General features: G+C 42.6%; 3 protein-coding genes across 6 annotated transcripts in view; all 3 read right to left on the bottom strand.

Annotated features, from left to right (window-relative positions):
• Positions 1 to 17563, bottom strand: part of LOC114446461 (protein MNN4-like) — a 33526-nt gene extending 15963 nt beyond the window's left edge. The window contains exon 1 of the mRNA XM_028422106.1: positions 17502 to 17563. The gene's annotated coding sequence lies outside the window, so the exon portion shown is untranslated. The remainder of the gene's footprint in view (positions 1 to 17501) is intronic.
• LOC114446122 (uncharacterized) lies at positions 105 to 2880 on the bottom strand. Of its 2 annotated transcripts, none has more exons than XM_028421567.1 (3): positions 1457 to 2880; positions 1084 to 1389; positions 105 to 888 (listed from the first exon to the last, which is right to left on the bottom strand). In XM_028421567.1, exons 1-3 carry the CDS (start codon positions 1766 to 1768, stop codon positions 256 to 258), a joined length of 1251 nt encoding a protein of 416 aa, XP_028277368.1. In that variant the 5' UTR covers positions 1769 to 2880; the 3' UTR covers positions 105 to 255. The 2 variants fall into 2 exon arrangements, with proteins under 2 accessions (XP_028277368.1, XP_028277370.1); XM_028421569.1 differs by having other exon boundaries at positions 1469 to 2880.
• On the bottom strand, positions 11234 to 18820 carry LOC114446124 (uncharacterized). 3 transcript variants are annotated; one of them, XM_028421574.1, is made up of 4 exons: positions 18782 to 18820; positions 12635 to 12906; positions 12261 to 12566; positions 11234 to 12065 (listed from the first exon to the last, which is right to left on the bottom strand). In XM_028421574.1, exons 2-4 carry the CDS (start codon positions 12764 to 12766, stop codon positions 11433 to 11435), a joined length of 1071 nt encoding a protein of 356 aa, XP_028277375.1. In that variant the 5' UTR covers positions 12767 to 12906; positions 18782 to 18820; the 3' UTR covers positions 11234 to 11432. The 3 variants fall into 3 exon arrangements, with proteins under 3 accessions (XP_028277375.1, XP_028277373.1, XP_028277374.1); XM_028421572.1 differs by lacking the exon at positions 18782 to 18820 and having other exon boundaries at positions 12635 to 13962; XM_028421573.1 differs by lacking the exon at positions 18782 to 18820 and having other exon boundaries at positions 12647 to 13962.
• Positions 18821 to 20064: the final 1244 nt, after the last annotated feature.

Below are 20064 nucleotides of genomic sequence, written 5' to 3'. Positions count from 1 at the left end.
AGTCCAGCTTGTTGTCCAGCCACAACCCGAGGTACTTGTAGTTGCCTACAATCTCCACCTCGTCGTCCCTGACGGTCACTGGACGTGGCTGTGGGCTGGACTTCCTGAAGTCGATGACCAGCTCCTCAGTCTTTGAGGTGTTAAGCTGGAGATGGTTCACCTGACTCCAGGTGACATCTGAGGACATCCATACTTCATCTACATTAATTCAACAAGTGCATGATCAATGAATATGATCTGCCTGTGATGTATGATCTAATTTGACCTCAGCTCAAAGTCCTCCCTCTGTCTGAGGAGGTTCTGGAAGGCTTTCTCTCGGTAAATGAAAAAGTTTCTGTTCCGCTCCAGGTCCTGAGCGTTGATAATGCGGGTCACCAGAGCTTGCTGAATGGCCGAAGACTCACAGGGATGGTGCTGCACGTTGTGACTGACGTTTCTCCAAGGCTCGATGACTAACATGTGTTCTTCCTCCTTCCTGCTGTGCCCAGCAGAAATATTGAGTGTGTTTTTATTTATCATACCTACAGTGGTGTCATTGTTTCCCTTCCTGTCTTCGTTGAGTCCAACGTCCTCTGTGGAGCCATGAGTTTTACAGCTTCCAGCAGTTGAATTGGGTGTGGTAGAGTCATTGAATATATCAGCCGAGACACTTGGACTGACCAAACTGATATTAAAAAGGACACTGCTGGAGCATGTTGTATTGGTTGCACTGGTTTCTTTTGGACCACTGGCTGCATTGATTGCAGTGTGATGTGGGCCTGGAGCTGCAGTCTCCTGGATGTTTCTGCGCAGATAAGCTGCGTAGCCCTGAATCAGGTGATTCAGTCCTGTCTTATAAGAAAAACGCAGTGATTTAGCAGATCCCAAAGGCACAGAGTTCAGACGGACCTGTTGGAAGAAGAACAAAAGTATATCTGAGCTTGTCTGTTTTTTAGCACCTTGTCGGACATAACAGAGCTCTTACTAGTTAAGTTGCATTGTGGGTAATGTAGGCAACAGTTTAAGGCACAAAAAAGCATGTGGATACTGCACCATATGGTCATTGACATGTTTCATCTGGAGTTTTCGCCTGCCCGTCCTTACCTGGTGCAGTCTCAGGTGCAGGTGAAAAGCTGCTCCTGCCAACCACTGCTGCATGGACACTGAGCTCATTCTCTTCTTGTTAATCATCCTCTCATAATGATCAAGCAGTTCAAGTTTCAGCAAACTGTCGTAGAGCTCCATGGTTTCGGCCATTGTCTCCTGGTTGTTGGCGATGCCAGGAATGAGGCGGAGGTAGCTGTTAATTAGCTGGCCAATTCTTGAAGAGGTACTGATGCCAAAAATCATCATGGCCTGGGGTCCCTGCGTTGATAGATGGCCCTCTGTGGATGATCCTTGCACTCGGACCTGATAAGATAACAATTTTTGATTTTTTTTCTACAAAAAACACACAAAACTGAACAGCTTTGCCTACATGTTGGGCAACCTGGTCAAAAAGCATGGACAGAGCCAGAGCAATGACCCCTACTCCTCCATAGGTGACCCTGCTGCCCCCCAGCTCTCCGATCAGGCTCTGTCTGAACGCCGCTTGCTGCTCTCTGCTCATACCCCGCTGCAGGAAACCATATCGATGCTGCAGTGCTGCTGAGGAGTCCAGTGACAGGAAGGTTGTGAGGACGGGATCCAAGGAGATATCAGGGATGATGCTGGCATCTCGTGCCACAGAGAACAGCTGGTGGACGGTGGCTGGAGAAGGAAGACACAAACCGCGGCCCATCGGGATCATGGCTGCAACTGTCAGTTTAACCAGTGTGTGCTGAGTGTTATCTGTGTTATCTCTGTGTGTTTATTCGGCCCATTCAGGAGGATGTTATCAACGTGACCAGTCCACCATAGAGAGCATGAACAGGAATACAAATGCATGACCTCTTTGTTTAATGAAACAAGGTTTATGCACAAACCTCAGATGTCCTGTAGTTTGAGTCTACATGTTCTGTTTGCAGCCTGTTTCACTGCAGCTGTGGACATAAACAGGCTGAATAGTCTTTTACATCGTTCATTGTTTATGAAAATAGGGCCTTCCTGTTTTATGCAAGTTTGTTTTGAAGGACATGAACAAATGATTTTAGTTGCTATGACTGCTTTGCTGTTTTTTTCCACAGTGGCTGCATAATAATTGATCATATTAATTATAACGCTGCGGTCTCTCACACTTTGGATGGGTCAATACTCCGTTCTATTCAGAGCATGCCTGTCTGTGCTCATCTGCCCCTCAGCCTAGGATAAATATTAACAAAATCTTCTGTCTGCTGTGACAAAATCAATACAATCTTTTTTTACAATTTTTTTTAGCTCAATTTTTGAATATACTGATAAAGTTTCTTATCTATATCTAAAAGGAGATTATATCTCTGTAAGCTATATTTAGGAATTTATACTCAATAGCATGAAAAATCAAGTGTTCCAAATGTTTTGACATCATAGAAGAATTACAAAACCAGAAATGAAGAAAGTATCCCTGCAACTGAACGGAACAGTCACATTGGCATTTTAGACACTATTAAACACCATTAAACACGAACACTGAACATTAAGAGACTTGACTTAGACTTGCCGTCAGTGACTTGAGGCTTGAACCTGGAAGATATTTCACACAACACAAGATTCCATCCAGACTTACTGCAGAACAGTGAGTGAAGATGGATTGCTTCATTTGGCCATCACTAGTCCTGGCTATAATCGAGGAGCGTCAAATTAAGTGTGACCCGAGTCCTAATGAATAAACTGCGAGTCCCCATCTCTACCTAACACCACAGTCAGCATTAATTAGGTTCTGCGCTTGAACCACTCATATGGTAAATACACCAGAACCACCACCTGTTATTATTTATATTGTTATATCTTATTAAATATTTAACAAAATGACACTTATAGGCTATTTTTTATTTTTTTAAAGTGTGTGTGTGAGAGAGAGACAAGAGGGCTTCTTCTTGGAGGTGGACTTAAATCTGAGAATTTACTGAGACTTTTTTCCCTCAGAATTGTCGAATTCTGGAAAAAAACAAGTAAAAATCTGAGATTTTTTTGCACAACTGTAAGACTATTTGACACTGCTTTGACTAAATGTTAATTTTGTGGGGTGTGGGTGGAAATAAAAGGGAACAAAACGGTGATGAGAGTTCTATCTTGTCTGATGACCCTGGTGTGCACCTCACAAACAACAAAGTCTGTATGTTCTCTGAAGTTGAACTGTAAGTCTTAATTATTCACTTGCTGAAGATCAGAGATGAAGTTGCAAGTTGATGACGTCCTGGTTGGTAAAAATAATGAATAACAGAGTCAGGATTTTGTTTTTGTTATTGCTGTTTGTTATTATTCTTTTATTACAGTCCTTAATTATTTCGAATCTATATCTTGAAGCTTACATGCTTATTTTACTGTCTAATCACATTTTAACATGCATTATATCCAAAGCTTGTGTGTGTGTTTGACTTAATTCTTCCTTTTATTATTGTTATACTTTGTATAAACAGGGTTATGTTGGAAGAATTCTGGAAACAACCTAACCTGTGTCAGCAGCATGGCCTGCTGGACTTTGTGGAGACAGTCTATCCATATGTCTTACTATGGAAATATATGTGATGTTACACCTATGATCTCATACATGATATGTTACTGTCATATATGATTGTGCTTGTGCCTATTCTAAGATGTGTGTATTCTGAGAAGCTGTGTCTGTTAGATAACAGAGGGTATAAGAAGGGAGCTGCTCTGAAAAGACCTTGAGCACTCCTACAGAGGCAACTGTCTGTGTATGTGACTGCTCCTTCCTGCAGGAATAAAAGCACTTGAGTGATCAACAGCTGATATTTTGGGTTTTATTCCTAACATAAATGATCAGCAGGAGCAGCTTGGAGTCCAGTCTTCTTCAGCTCCTCCATTAAATGAGCTAACATGGCGCTTTTCACCAGGACAGGCCTCGGTGTGAAAGTCACATTACAGCACGATCTTAGTTACACATCATGTTGGTGATTGTGTAAATGTTTCGGACTGAGGATTCAAGATTCAAGAAGTTTATTGTCAAATGCACAGCACTTTACAGTTACACTGAGCAATGAAGTTCTTACTTTGCGAGTTCCCTTCATATGACTTTATACACAACTAAATTAAGATAAAAAAGAAACAGTAGACTTAAGCATAAGAATAAATAAAAATATGAATAAGCAATAGGAAAAATAAAATAAGCAAAATGTGCAGTTCTATGTACAGAGGTAGGACGTTTAGGATCATCGTCGTGCAGGAGAAACAGCAAGTAAACTGTCAGTGATTCATATTTTTATTACCTGAATGATGTCACTCTCAGGTCACTGCTGGACATATGGCTTCAGCTCCATCATTTAGAGTGTTGTTGTGTTGTTATAATGGCCTCTATGTCCTGAACCCTAATTTATAATTTAATTTTTACCCTCTTATTCACTTTGTTCTTCTTTGTTTTATACTGCAGGTCTGGTTCATCATACTCTTCTCGTCTCTGCAGCCACGATGGTGTTTTTATAGAACAGGAGTGTGAGGAGTTCCTCTTCTTTCTTTCTATTCTCCTGCTTTCTCTGTTGTTTCTGCAGCCTCTTAGCCTTTTTCAGCTCCTTCCTAGAGGACCCCTTTGTGAGGAGTTCAGATGTTGCGTCCTCCTCCTTTTGGACCTCCTTCTGTCTGAGCCTGGCTTCGCTCTCCTTCACTTGTTCATGGAGAGTTTTTTCAGCCGGCAGGGAGTTGATGGGGTTCTGCTGTTCAGAAACCTTTAAAGAGAGCTCTTCGTTACTGTCCTTGAGCAGAGTTAACTGTTCCTCTTGCTCATGAGGAAGAGGCTGAACCTTCTCTAGGCTTTCTTTATATTATTATATAAATATAATATTATATTATTTATTCTATAGAATAACTTCCAGGTTTAGCCATCAGTGACTTCATGGTCTTTTCATGGCGTCCTCCCATGTCTTGAATATACTTGGCAACTAAACAAAACAAGAATCAATAGCTTCACATGAATGACGAGAAGAGTGAGTGAATGAAAGCAGAGCGCTGAGCATGACTGTAACCTACACTCTGTGAAGATAAAGTGAAGAGCTGTGAAGCAGGTGTGTCCGTGGCCGAGATCCATCAGGCGAGTGCGTACGTCAGGTTCTCCCGTTTGCTCCAACCAGCGTAAGGCATCATCCAAAACCTCAACGGTGCGATGCTGCAACACCCACAAGTTCAATTCAACAACCCTGATCCTTACACACACACACAGATGTGTTCAAATTTATATTTTCTACCCTGAGAAAAAAAAAACACTTACCAAGTTTAACATGTTTGCTTTGGTCCTTTTTCAACTAGAACAGAAAACAAAGCAGCATTTTAAACCAAAAACAATGTTCTAAAATGATGGTAAACAAATGTTCATCAGCAGAAACTCACACATTTTGCCCTTATCTATATTCTTTATTGATTTGCCATCTTCAAATATTCCTGATTTCCTTATGAACATGTTTATGTGGTAGCATTGTTTTGGCCCTTCTCAACTCAACTCAAAATCCACACACACAGCATCTAAGACAATTATTGGAGCTGCACTAGTTGTGCTCATGGGCAGAGATGGTGGCACTAACTTTAGTCTCTGGCTCAGTTAACTTACAGATCCTTGCTCCAAGGCTCTGAGGATTGTCTCCACTGTCTCAATCTTGCGCAGGTGCTTCAGACGTAGGTCCTCTGTGTTCCTACAAAGAGACAATGACAAACTTATTAGCATCCTGAAACAGTCAGGAAGTATTGTTGGCTGCTAGCAATGCTTACTTTGAGCTGATTAGACCTATTTCTGCAGCCCAGCAAACAGCATTGCTGGACTCGTCCCGCTGCAATAGAATAGGAAGCCAAAAGACACAGATTTTCATCCGCTGTCCAGCCTCCTTTTTGATTTCAAGTGGGATCTGACTCCATCGTTCAAAAACTGACTCTATAAACAACAAAAGAACAGGCATTAAAAAAAAAACAGCTTACAAGAAATGCTCCATATGAAGGACTCACCGTTTCATTTATATATTTAGGAAAACTGAACTATACTGTTTCCACATAAAATTATAAATAAAAAGGTTACCAAACTGACATTACTCTTGTTTTGACTGATCATAATCTAATGAGCCAAATTACTCTGAACAACAGACACACATCAGGCTCATATCGTGGTCTAAACCAATCAGAGACAGTGAAGGATGGGACCCCCGTGTGTGTATTTTTGAAAACGTGTCTGCTGTAGTCAGCCGAGACCGCAGGAAATCCAGAAGAAGAAGAACGTGGACATAAGCTGTGCAGAGCTGATGCTGTGTGCTAAAGCTTTTTCTATACTCCACGTTACCCGAGGTGACGAGAACAAGAACAAGTTTGTTTCGGCCCGGACTTTTGTGTGTATAACTCCTCATACGGCCCTCTCATTGCACCGCGTGAACACACAGACACATTTCGCTGCTGAACAGCAGAAACTTCAGTTTAGGTGAACATGTAGCGGCGGAGGAAGATTTGTTGCTACTATGCAGGTTTTGCTAATGTGCTGTTGACCTGAATGAGTGATGATAACGAGCCGGTAATGTTCAGGGAGGGGGCGTGACGTGCTCGTAGCATTATAACAGACAGAACAGGTCTGACGGACAGTATTATTTGACCTGTGTGGTTGCATTCATGAAGGCTGATTCACTCGTTTTAAGGAGTTACAGTACATGGTTACATGACAAACGCCCATTTAAAAAGTATTGTGTTCATTACACAAGGTCCAAATTCATTTTAGGATGATATGTGATTATTAAGCCCGTTCATATGTACAAAATGTACTGATGCGTACAAAAATATATGGATTAAGTGTGATGCGGTGCACCTACATTTTGTGCCGGTGCACAAGAAAAAAAGTTAGGCACACCAGTGCAACCAGTGCAAAAAGTTAGTCTAGAGCCCTGTATTGTAAAATTAAATCACACTGTCCAAGTCATCCAAGCAAAGTAGGGCACAACATTACTTTCTACACTCTAATCTGGGATGCCTGTACAGTGGCTTGCAAAAGTATTCATACCCCTTGAACTTTTCCACATTTTCTCACATTATTCCCACAAAAATAAATATATTTTATTGGAATGTTATGTGAAAGACCAACACAAAGTGGCATACAGTTGTGACGTAGAAAGAAAGTTAAACATGAGTTAATTTTTTTTTTTTACAAATAAAAAACTGAAAGGTGCAGTGTGCAAAAGTATTCAGCCCCCTTTTCTCTGAATGCATCCAATTGCCTTCAGAAGTTGCCTGATGATTTCTGACTGATCGAATGTTGACCTAATGACTAGATACAGTCAACCTGTGTGTAATTTAATCTCAGTCCAAATACAGCTGTTCTGTGACGGCCTCTGTGGTTTGTTTAGAGAATACTGGGGCACAAACAGCATCATGAAGTGCAAGGAACACAGCAGACAGGTCAGGAATAAAGTTGTGGTGATATTTAAAGCAGGGTTAGGCTATACAAAGATTTCCCAAGCTTTGAACATCTCACAGACCACTGTTCAGTCCATCATCGGCGAATGGAAGGAGTATGGCACAACTGTAAACCTACTGAGACATGGTCATCCACCTAAACTAACAGGCCAAACAAGGAGAGCACTGATCAGAGACGCAGCCAAGAGGCCCATAGTGACTGTGGATGAATTGCAGAGATCTACAGCTAAGGTGGGGGAATCTGTCCATGGGACAACCATCAGTCATGCACTGCACAAATCTGGACTTAATTGAAGAGTGGCATTAAGAAAGCCATTGTTAAAGAAAACCACAAGAAGTCCTGTTTGCAGTTTGCCAGAAGCCATGTGAGTGACCTAGCAATCATGTGGAAGAAGGCACTCTGGTCAGATGAGACCAAAATTGAACTTTTTGGCCTAAATGCAAAACGCTATATGTGGCGGAAACCTAACACTGCACATCACTCTGAACACACCATACCCACTGTCAAACATGGTGGTGGCAGCATCGTGCTCTGGGGCTGCTTCTCTTCAGCAGGGACAGGGAAGCAGGTCAGAGTTGATGGGAAGATGGATGGAGCCAAATACAGGGCAATCTTGGAGGAAAACCTGTTGGAGTCTGCAAATCACTTGATACTGGGGCGGAGATTCACCTTCCAACAGGACAACAACCCTAAACATAAAGCCAAAGCTACAGTGGAATGGTTTAAAATGAAACATATTAATGTGTTAGAATGACCCAGTCAAAGTCCAGACCTAAATACAATCGAGAATCTGTGGCAAGATCTGAAAACTGAGACATACCCCAAAAGACTTGCAGCTATAATTGCAGCAAAAGGGGGTTCCACAACGTATTGCCTCAGGGGGGCTGAATACTTTTGCATAATGTGAGAAAATGTGGAAAAGTTCAAGGGGTATGAATACTTTTGCAAGCCACTGTAAGTAAATCCAGGCTCAGAAATCACTAATTTAAGAGTCAATGTGCCTGTTGAAGGTGTAATTTAAAAGCTTTAGTTAGAGTCTAGGTTAGATGTCAGCTGATGGAGGTGCAATCACTGTTAGTGAGTAAATATGTGATCAAATTGTTGAGTAAATATTTATGACATTGCTGCATGAAATGCCTCGAATGTTCCTTACCTTGTGGACGAAAAGTGATAACTGTATCATTTTTCTGTAGCAAAAAGAAAAACAAAAGTTTATCAATGACCAATAGAAAACAGTAATATCTATATTTTAATAAATAAAATTTGAAACCTGTATTAGTCCCACAATGGGGAAATTGCTTAAGGCAGCCCAGCAAAGAGTGCCATACACCAGTGAGTACACTGGAGGCTATGCAGGTAAAGTGTCTTGCCCAAGTATAGCAGGGTTGTCCAGTAACCTTCCGGTTACAATTAATAATTAATAATGTAATATTGTAAATAATGTATAGTCGTTGTATGGCTCCTTAATGCCATCCAGCCAGGTCTGACAGTACTTAAGAGTTTTATTATAGTTCAGCATGTTTCATAGAGAGAAAAAAACTGACACGTGTCATTTAATCACAACCATGCGGTTCCATGTGTCCATATGTAAAACAGACAGCACATTCACTCAGTATGAGACTTAAAAAGAGAAAGATGATAACAAACATTAATGACATTCTCTCTCAGTGAGGTGTGATTCTTTGTTCTGTAGCTCCCTGTTCAACAAAAACGAAACACACGAGTCACGACACGCACATGTCGGGTGCTCATTCATAGCTGACCGGGCTACTTCCGACACAGCCCAAACGTCGGTTCCGAGTCTCCGACAGCTACATAAAGCTTTATTTAAAACACAAAGTGATAAAATAATGATTGGGGGGGAAAATACTAACTGTCGAGCGCTTGTTTTCAAAAATATTGTTTCATTGACAACACTGAGCTCTGTATATTTCCCATCACTAGTCTGACTCAGCGCTATTAGCATTGTTAGATGCAGCCCAATAGCAAAACTAGCTAGCTTACCTGTAATACACCTGAGAGTCTTTCTATTGACTGTTCAGTTGTCTTCTAGGCACGTAGTTAATTCAGACAGTGTACAGATAAAGTCGTTCACTGTTTTGGGTAATTACATTTAAAACAACAGTCCGCCAAATTAGCGTTTTTCTTTTTTGGGGGTATGTTTATGAAACACAACCTACCAGGAAATAAAGCCACTCCTTCGATTGTTAGCATTGTAGCAAACAAGCTAACGTGCGCAGTCACTACTAGAAGTAAGTAACTCCTCCCGTGAAGTAAATTAAATACTTCTGTGTCCAGTAGTAGTAACGTTACATATATTTCCTGATAAGGTGACACACTTTAACTGTTGTTCAGCAACCTTCCAACACTTTCCCTTTACTTTGTTTCACCGCACGCAGCTAACCGCGAGCTAAGCCCGGAGAGCAGTTTAGCTAGCTGAAGTAGAAACAGCGTTTGATAAAAGTTATACAACAAAATCACATACCTCCGGATAGCTGTGGTCTTTAGCTGTGGTCTTCGTATATACTGTTCATATTAGTGTGCGGAAGTGAAGCACTTCTCGCGCATGCAGCGCAGCAGCAATTCAACAACAACGTTTGAAGGGGCGGGAGGAGAGATTCTTCTTCTTCTCCTCTGCTGGCTTCCGGTGAGGAGAGGTGGGTGATGGCGCCCTCTACAGATACACAATGCTGTTTTTAATTTGATTTATTCAATACATTAGATGCAGACTGTTAGATATTTGTTTACAGAATCTGAGAACACCCGTAATGTTTTATTTTACTTTGCATCAGTTTCACATGTAATACTACAAATAAATGAAATGTCAAAACAGTTTGTTTTCTTTTAGAATAGAATAGAATAGAATATACTTTATTAATCCCTTTGGGAAGGTCCCTCGGGGAAATTTGGGTACCAGCAGCACTACAACACCAACAGTCAGAGCAAGAGTTAAATAGAATAAGATAAAATAGAATAAAATAGAATATAGTGCAGTAAAAAATAAAGGATAAGAGGAATTATTTACAAACATTGCACACCAGCATAGATTGTCATGTGATATAGTGCAGTAATGTAAAGGAATTGTGTACAAAAAATTTGCACAGCAGCATAAATGGTAATGTATTATAGTGCAGTAAATGTAAACAAACATTGCACAGCAGCATAAATGGTACAGGATTATTGCACATGTAAATTATTGCACGTGTGTTGTATCAGGCGGGCTGTGCTCCTCCCTTCCTTCTCCCCCTCCTGCCAAAAGCAGAGTTGTAGAGTTTGATGGATCGGGGGACAAAGGAGTCTCTGAGTCTGTTGGTCCTGCTCTTGGGGAGGAGCAGCCTGTGACTGTTCTGGCTCCTCTGAGCGCTGATGACAGTGTGCAGAGGATGACTGGCATCGTCTACAATAGCCAGGAGTTTTCTTAGGGTTCTCCTCTCTGCCACTGTCACCAGGGAGTCCAGCTTCATGCCGACCACAGAGCCGGCCCGCCTGATAAGTCTGTCCAGCCTGTTAGCACACCTTTTGTTTATGTTACCCCCCCAACAGACAACAGCATAAAAAAGTGTACTGGCCACCACAGACTGGTAGAACATCCACAGGAGTTTCCTGCAGATGTTGAAGGCTCCCAGTCTTCGCAGGAAGTACAGTCGGCTCTGGCCCTTCTTGTACAGGTGATCTGTAGAGCATGTCCAGTCCAGCTTGTTGTCCAGCCACAACCCGAGGTACTTGTAGTTGCCTACAATCTCCACCTCGTCGTCCCTGACGGTCACTGGACGTGGCTGTGGGCTGGACTTCCTGAAGTCGATGACCAGCTCCTTAGTCTTTGAGGTGTTAAGCTGGAGATGGTTCACCTGACTCCAGGTGACATCTGAGGACATCCATACTTCATCTACATTAATTCAACAAGTGCATGATCAATGAATATGATCTGCCTGTGATGTATGATCTAATTTGACCTCAGCTCAAAGTCCTCCCTCTGTCTGAGGAGGTTCTGGAAGGCTTTCTCTCGGTAAATGAAAAAGTTTCTGTTCCGCTCCAGGTCCTGAGCGTTGATAATGCGGGTCACCAGAGCTTGCTGAATGGCCGAAGACTCACAGGGATGGTGCTGCACGTTGTGACTGACGTTTCTCCAAGGCTCGATGACTAACATGTGTTCTTCCTCCTTCCTGCTGTCCCCAGCAGAAATATTGAGTGTGTTTTTATTTATCATACCTACAGTGGTGTCATTGTTTCCCTTCCTGTCTTCGTTGAGTCCAACGTCCTCTGTGGAGCCATGAGTTTTACAGCTTCCAGCAGTTGAATTGGGTGTGGTAGAGTCATTGAATATATCAGCCGAGACACTTGGACTGACCAAACTAATATTAAAAAGGACACTGCTGGAGCATGTTGTATTGGTTGCACTGGTTTCTTTTGGACCACTGGCTGCATTGATTGCAGTGTGATGTGGGCCTGGAGCTGCAGTCTCCTGGATGTTTCTGCGCAGATAAGCTGCGTAGCCCTGAATCAGGTGATTCAGTCCTGTCTTATAAGAAAAACGCAGTGATTTAGCAGATCCCAAAGGCACAGAGTTCAGACGGACCTGTTGGAAGAAGAACAAAAGTATATCTGAGCTTGTCTGTTTTTTAGCACCTTGTCAGACATAACAGAGCTCTTACTAGTTAAGTTGCATTGTGGGTAATGTAGGCAACAGTTTAAGGCACAAAAAAGCATGTGGATACTGCACCATATGGTCATTGACATGTTTCATCTGGAGTTTTCGCCTGCCCGTCCTTACCTGGTGCAGTCTCAGGTGCAGGTGAAAAGCTTCTCCTGCCAACCACTGCTGCATGGACACTGAGCTCATTCTCTTCTTGTTAATCATCCTCTCATAATGATCAAGCAGTTCAAGTTTCAGCAAACTGTCGTAGAGCTCCGTGGTTTCGGCCATTGTCTCCTGGTTGTTGGCGATGCCAAGAATGAGGCGGAGGTAGCTGTTAATTAGCTGGCCAATTCTTGAAGAGGTACTGATGCCAAAAATCATCATGGCCTGGGGTCCCTGCGTTGATAGATGGCCCTCTGTGGATGATCCTTGCACTCGGACCTGATAAGACAACAATTTTTGATTTTTTTTTCTACAAAAAACACACAAAACTGAACAGCTTTGCCTACATGTTGGGCAACCTGGTCAAAAAGCATGGACAGAGCCAGAGCAATGACCCCTACTCCTCCATAGGTGACCCTGCTGCCCCCCAGCTCTCCGATCAGGCTCTGTCTGAACGCCGCTTGCTGCTCTCTGCTCATACCCCGCTGCAGGAAACCATATCGATGCTGCAGTGCTGCTGAGGAGTCCAGTGACAGGAAGGTTGTGAGGACGGGATCCAAGGAGATATCAGGGATGATGCTGGCATCTCGTGCCACAGAGAACAGCTGGTGGACGGTGGCTGGAGAAGGAAGACACAAACCGCGGCCCATCGGGATCATGGCTGCAACTGTCAGTTTAACCAGTGTGTGCTGAGTGTTATCTGTGTTATCTCTGTGTGTTTATTCGGCCCATTCAGGAGGATGTTATCAACGTGACCAGTCCACCATAGAGAGCATGAACAGGAATACAAATGCATGACCTCTTTGTTTAATGAAACAAGGTTTATGCACAAACCTCAGATGTCCTGTAGTTTGAGTCTACATGTTCTGTTTGCAGCCTGTTTCACTGCAGCTGTGGACATAAACAGGCTGAATAGTCTTTTACATCGTTCATTGTTTATGAAAATAGGGCCTTCCTGTTTTATGCAAGTTTGTTTTGAAGGACATGAACAAATGATTTTAGTTGCTATGACTGCTTTGCTGTTTTTTTCCACAGTGGCTGCATAATAATTGATCATATTAATTATAACGCTGCGGTCTCTCACACTTTGGATGGGTCAATACTCCGTTCTATTCAGAGCATGCCTGTCTGTGCTCATCTGCCCCTCAGCCTAGGATAAATATTAACAAAATCTTCTGTCTGCTGTGACAAAATCAATACAATCTTTTTTTACAATTTTTTTAGCTCAATTTTTGAATATACTGATAAAGTTTCTTATCTATATCTAAAAGGAGATTATATCTCTGTAAGCTATATTTAGGAATTTATACTCAATAGCATGAAAAATCAAGTGTTCCAAATGTTTTGACATCATAGAAGAATTTCACACAACACAAGATTCCATCCAGACTTACTGCAGAACAGTGAGTGAAGATGGATTGCTTCATTTGGCCATCACTAGTCCTGGCTATAATCGAGGAGCGTCAAATTAAGTGTGACCCGAGTCCTAATGAATAAACTGCGAGTCCCCATCTCTACCTAACACCACAGTCAGCATTAATTAGGTTCTGCACTTGAACCACTCATATGGTAAATACACCAGAACCACCACCTGTTATTATTTATATTGTTATATCTTATTAAATATTTAACAAAATGACACTTATAGGCTATTTTTTATTTTTTTAAAGTGTGTGTGTGAGAGAGAGACAAGAGGGCTTCTTCTTGGAGGTGGACTTAAATCTGAGAATTTACTGAAGTTTTGAAGTTTCTGTGTTTCCTCCCGTCCTCTCTTATCCGCCTCAGCTGCCTCCTCCTGTTCTCTCTTTTCTTTCTGCAGCCTCCTTTTCAGCTCCTCCTCTAAGAAACACTTCTCTTCCGCCAGTTTTTGGATCAGACCATCTCTTTCCAGGACAGTCTGGTTGGCCTGGTCCAGGTGCTCTTCTAAGGAAGACTTCTCCTCTGCCAGTTTTTGGATCAGACTGTCTCTTTCCAGGACAGTCTGGTTGGCCTGGTCCAGGTCGCTTTGCAGTGTCCAAATCCCATTTTCCAGCTCTTCACATCTGTCAAAGCATAGGTCCAGTTGCCGCAAAGCAGCCTTTCTGACATCTTCGGTCATGGTTGCAGAGGTGGCCTGGTCCAACTGTGCCTGAAACTGTTGTGTTAATGTTTCAGTCTGTTTCTGCTGGAGTTCCAGAGACTGCTGCAGACAGATGATGTCTGCTTCCCTCTCTGAAAGCTTGTTCTTAAGGTCTTCTCTCTCCTTTTGAAGTTGCTCTTCTAAGGAAGACTTCTCCTCTGCCAGTTTTTGGATCAGACTGTCTCTTTCCAGGACAGTCTGGTTGGCCTGGTCCAGGTCGCTTTGCAGTGTCCAAATCCCATTTTCCAGCTCTTCACATCTGTCAAAGCATAGGTCCAGTTGCCGCAAAGCAGCCTTTCTGACATCTTCGGTCATGGTTGCAGAGGTGGCCTGGTCCAACTGTGCCTGAAACTGTTGTGTTAATGTTTCAGTCTGTTTCTGCTGGAGTTCCAGAGACTGCTGCAGACAGATGATGTCTGCTTCCCTCTCTGAAAGCCTGTTCTGAAGGTCTTCTCTCTCCTTTTGAAGTTGCTCTTCTAAGGAAGACTTCTCCTCTGCCAGTTTTTGGATCAGACTGTCTCTTTCCAGGACAGTCTGGTTGGCCTGGTCCAGCTCCTCTTGCAGGGAACACTTCTCTTCCGCCAGCTTGTGGATCAGACCGTCTCTTTCCAGGACAGTCTGGTTGGCCTGGTCCAGCTCCTCTTGCAGGGAACACTTCTCTTCCGCCAGCTTGTGGATCAGACCGTCTCTTTCCAGGACAGTCTGGTTGGCCTGGTCCAGCTCCTCTTGCAGGGAACACTTCTCTTCCGCCAGCTTGTGGATCAGACCGTCTCTTTCCAGGACAGTCTGGTTGGCCTGGTCCAGCTCCTCTTGTAGGGAACACTTCTCTTCCGCCAGCTTGTGGATCAGACCGTCTCTTTCCAGGACAGTCTGGTGGGCCTTGTCCAGGTCAGCTTGCAGAATGCATAGCATATTTAATGACTCCACACATTTTTTAGTGCGTTGGTCCAGTTCCTTGCTGACGTCTTCAGTTTCAGCGATGGACTGTTCCAGCTCCTCTAGCAGGGAACACTTCTCTTCCGCCAGCTTGTGGATCAGACCGTCTCTTTCCAGGACAGTCTGGTTGGCCTGGTCCAGCTCCTCTTGCAGGGAACACTTCTCTTCCGCCAGCTTGTGGATCAGACCGTCTCTTTCCAGGACAGTCTGGTTGGCCTGGTCCAGCTCCTCTTGCAGGGAACACTTCTCTTCTGCCAGCTTGTGGATCAGACCGTCTCTTTCCAGGACAGTCTGGTTGGCCTGGTCCAGCTCCTCTTGCAGGGAACACTTCTCTTCTGCCAGCTTGTGGATCAGACCGTCTCTTTCCAGGACAGTCTGCTTCTCAGTTTCTAGCTGGCTTTGGACTGAGCAAAGGTTAGAGACCAGCTCCTCATATCTGGAAGGATTTTTTGCTGCCTCCTTACGTTGCTTCTTTTCCACTTTCTCCCTCTCCTTGCGATCCTTCTTCTCCTGTTTCTCCCTTTCCTTACGTTCTTTCTTTTCCTGTTTCTCCCTCTCCTTACGATCCTTCTTCTCTTGTTTCTCCCTCTTCTTGCGATCCTTCTTCTCCTGTTTCTCCCTCTCCTCACGTTCTTTCTGCAACTTCTTTTCTGCATTTTTTTGCTCCTTCTTGGACATCTGAGGCTCGCTGAGTTTTTCTTCCAGGAGCTTCATCTCTCTGACGTCTTTAACGAACTGCTGCATGCTCTCAAGCCTTTTGTCTGTGACTGCAAGTCTCGGTCCTTCCAGTGGCGTAGGAAGCATTAAAAATGTGGGGGGGGGGACCTTCTGTGGGTGGGTGGTGAAAAAAAGTACATAAGTATATTATGAAATATAATAATATGAAGTAGTTGCGATTTCCTGTGGATTTTAACAGTGATTTTAACAGTGTTAAACTATTTTACCTACAGAAGTAAACACTTAATGACTATTTCAGAGACAGATTCAACAAAAACTCGGTGACAAACAGAAACTAGAAAAGCATTTCCTGAAGAAAATGCAAGTTTGATTGCCGCAGCTGAAGCATTGCTTTGAACACTGATGTGAAGGATTGCTCTAAATTGCTGGAGAATCTGCAATCTGAACTTAATTTGCTGAAACACAGTTAAGAATTTACAAAGATGAAGCTCTTATCTGGAAAAGTAGAAAATGTTTTAATATTATGAAGATATGAAAGAGAAACAGCTGAAGACAAGAACAGTATGAAGTCACGACCTTAAAGAATAGCCTGTGAATATACCATATGAAAGGTCTGAGGGTGGAATAATACCATAAGACTATAAGAAGCTCAGGCTGTGTGATTTGAATGTGGAAAAGTAGTATACAGCTGAAGGATCATCAATATGACAGATATAATGCTTAAAGTCTGATAAAGACTACAAATATGGCTGCTTTGTATGCTTCTAGTGTGTCAGTCTGTCACCATGGTAACGGCCCTGCCTGCCTGCCTGCATCCATGGCAACCGGAATGTTTATCAGCTGCCCCTAACTGCAGCTCTCTCTTTCCCCCTCCTAATGCATTTCCTATGTAAAACCACCCTCCGAACAACGTCTCATATTCTCCAAACCGAAGACTTTAGACAAAAAATAAGAACACCGTCAGAATCCCAAGAAGTTGCTCTACATCTGGTACGATTTTTATGTCTGGGATGTCGAAGATGTGGAGATGGCGGCGAGTTAGAAAATATGGCAGCTCTGCTTCTCTGTTTTTGGTTTTACATTATGTCTCTGGTGCGCGCAGAGCAGGAAGAGAGTGAGAACCAGCCAACTATACGCGCAGGTGCGCCTTGTAAGATTGGCTGATGTTTTTAGTGTTTTATAGCTTCCACAGATGATCAATATTCTTCGTTTTAAAGCTAAATTGCCGAACTAATCGGTTGCTATCGGATTGTAAAGAGAAGTTACACTAATTTAACAAAAAGTGCATCAGAATGAAATCTCCTACCCTACCTTTAAAACACGGTGACATACAGAAACTAATTCCAAGTGAGACAACAGTTTTGTCAACCATACTGGTGCTACTACACTAACAGATTATACAAAACCTCCATATCTGCCGCCTTCTCTCATTTACAGAGACAAAAAATTGTTCACCTGATAGTTTTCCCGTCATCACTCACCTTAGCAATAGAACTTCCTTCACTGGACCTACGTGATGGCCCTGCCTCTGGCTCACTCTCAGTACTAACCTCAAATATAGATGGAGATGGAGAGATTGTGCATTACTTTTCAATTAACAACCAATATAAGTGAGCTTTAAAATATATATATCATCAATGAAATAACATCAGTATATTTTGTTTGAACACAGTGGTCCTCTCATCATCTGAGTTTCAAAAAGTTGTTGGGCCACGAACCAAACTCTGCTTAATGCAGATAATACAGAAACACTGAAAACAGTAAGGCTTTAGCATGAGTTGGACACTTACAATAACGTTACTTCCTCCAGCTTTGACCACGCTCGCCCGAAGAAAGCCACTGGCTTTGTTAGCACCGTTACCATAGTAACGGGGCTTTGTTAGCTAACAAAGTGTTTGATTGTTTGATTGCCTAGCAACGGCAATCAAACTAATAAAGACGTAGAAGAACAAGAGTTTGATTGCCTAGCAACGGCAATCAAACTAATAAAGACGTAGAATAACAAGAGTTTGATTGCCATGGCAATCAAACTAATAAAGACGTAGAATAACAATAGTTTGATTGCTTTGCAGCAATCAAACTAACTAATTCCAAGTGAAACAACAGTTTTGTCAAACATACTGGTGCTACTACACTAACAGCCTCCATATCTGAGGCCTTCTCTCATTTACAGAGACAAAAAACTGGCAAATCCCATAGAAAAATGAACCAAACTGCTTAATGCAGATAATACTGAACCACTAAAAATACTAACTTACAAAAAGATGCATGTCTTTATTTTTATTTGCTTATAAAACTGCTCAATTCACAACAAACCTTGTGGATGTGTTTATAATGATGCGCTGCCTCATCTGCTACATCAGTGTGTCCCTGTTCATATAATGCTCCACTGTGTCCTGACGGTCCATCACATGTGTTTTATTCTTGCTGATAAGAATAGGAGCAGGTGGCTATGTGCACTGGCTAGGCGAGGCTGAAGCTAGCAGGCTAACAGGAGCTAACCTGGCCCTTATTACAACATGGGTTAATGCTGAAAACAACTCTAACTCTCCGTGTCTTTGTTAGGAATCTCCTCATGTCCATTGTGTGTGGGGAGGCAGCAGAAAAGGCAACAACATGTCTTCAGACAAATAATACCGTCTACTGTAACTGAAAGTAAACAGTAGCTACCTCCCAACTTTTCTAAGTTGATTTAACATCAGCCTAACCTCACCTGGGGCCATGTGACAAACAGTAAGGCTTTAGCATGAGCTGGACTTACGTTACCTCCTCCAGCTTCGACCAGCGCCGACGGTTCTCTTTACGGTGTTTTACTCTCGCTCGAAAAACCCACTGGCTTTGTTAGGTCTGTTACTATAGTAACGGTACTGCAGCGCTGTGGTAACCAGGAAAACGCCCCCTTCTACCACGCATCTGTTGGAGCCTTTGATGTTATTTGCGTAAGCTAGCGTAGCTGCTATTAGCATTAGCCATCGTTCGCGTTAGCTTCTTAGCTGAGGCTAGCAAAGCGGAGGAGTAACGCTATTTATATTTATAAGTGTATGTTTTGATTGTGGTGATCGAACCTTTTTTTCTGTCTGCACCAACTACATCGAGCAGACAGGAAGTCAGGCACCAGAATAAAAGCGTTTCCGGTGGATTTTCAAAATAAAACGCTGTCAGACTGAACTCACGCTGATTTAACATCGCTACCGGCAGAGAAACACAGGCACAGCCATGTACGAGGAGATTCCGTTTGAAAAGTAGGGAAACGGCTTTTTATATGATAGAACATGCTTTTATACAGACAACATCAGAAAGGAAAAGACAGGGAGAGAAGCAGCAGCTGTTCTCAGAGTGGAAGGTGAGCAGCTGCCCTGTGTGTTGAGTAGGGTTGGGCGATATTGGCAAAAAAATTAATCACAATTAATTGTGGCATTTAGCCGATAACGATTAATTTGACGATTAATTGATGACAGTTGCACTTACATGTTTTTGACTCTAAATTGGCACAGTGTTCTAGCATGATACCGACAAATCATCAGTCAAGTTAACTACTTCATTCACAACAGGCTAAGCTGGTGAGTAGGCACCAACCAGCCATGGAAATATGTATTGATAATATTGAGGCATAAACTGCTTCAAAATAATAATGAAGCAAACATTTAAAGTAACTTTGTCCTTTAAATGTTTTTATCTTAAGGTCACAAAGCATGTCAACATTAAAATTAAACAGACAAATAGACAAACAAAGTTCAGAAAAGTCACATCAGTGATTATTTCAAGTTAAAAAATGTGTCTGCGCAAATGAACCTGTGACTGGAATATGTCCCACACTAGTGCATGTTTTCACTCAGACTGTAGAACAGCAGCAGAAAAAACAAACAAACAAACAAACCGGACAATTTCACATTTAAATGTGTGTCTGTGCAAATCAACCTACGTTGCGTTCTTCCAGCGCTTCGTTTGGTCGTAAGGAGCACGATGACTAAACGTATCGCGGATTCTCGGCTGAGTGGAATTCTTTCCAATATCTGCTGGAGGAGACTTCGCTGTTGTAATGTT

This window comes from Parambassis ranga, chromosome 14, assembly GCF_900634625.1.
Source record: "Parambassis ranga chromosome 14, fParRan2.1, whole genome shotgun sequence".
In the NCBI taxonomy this organism is placed as follows: domain Eukaryota; kingdom Metazoa; phylum Chordata; class Actinopteri; family Ambassidae; genus Parambassis; species Parambassis ranga.
Note: the sequence above shows the minus strand (reverse complement) of the source record. Positions and strands in the feature narration are given on the sequence as shown.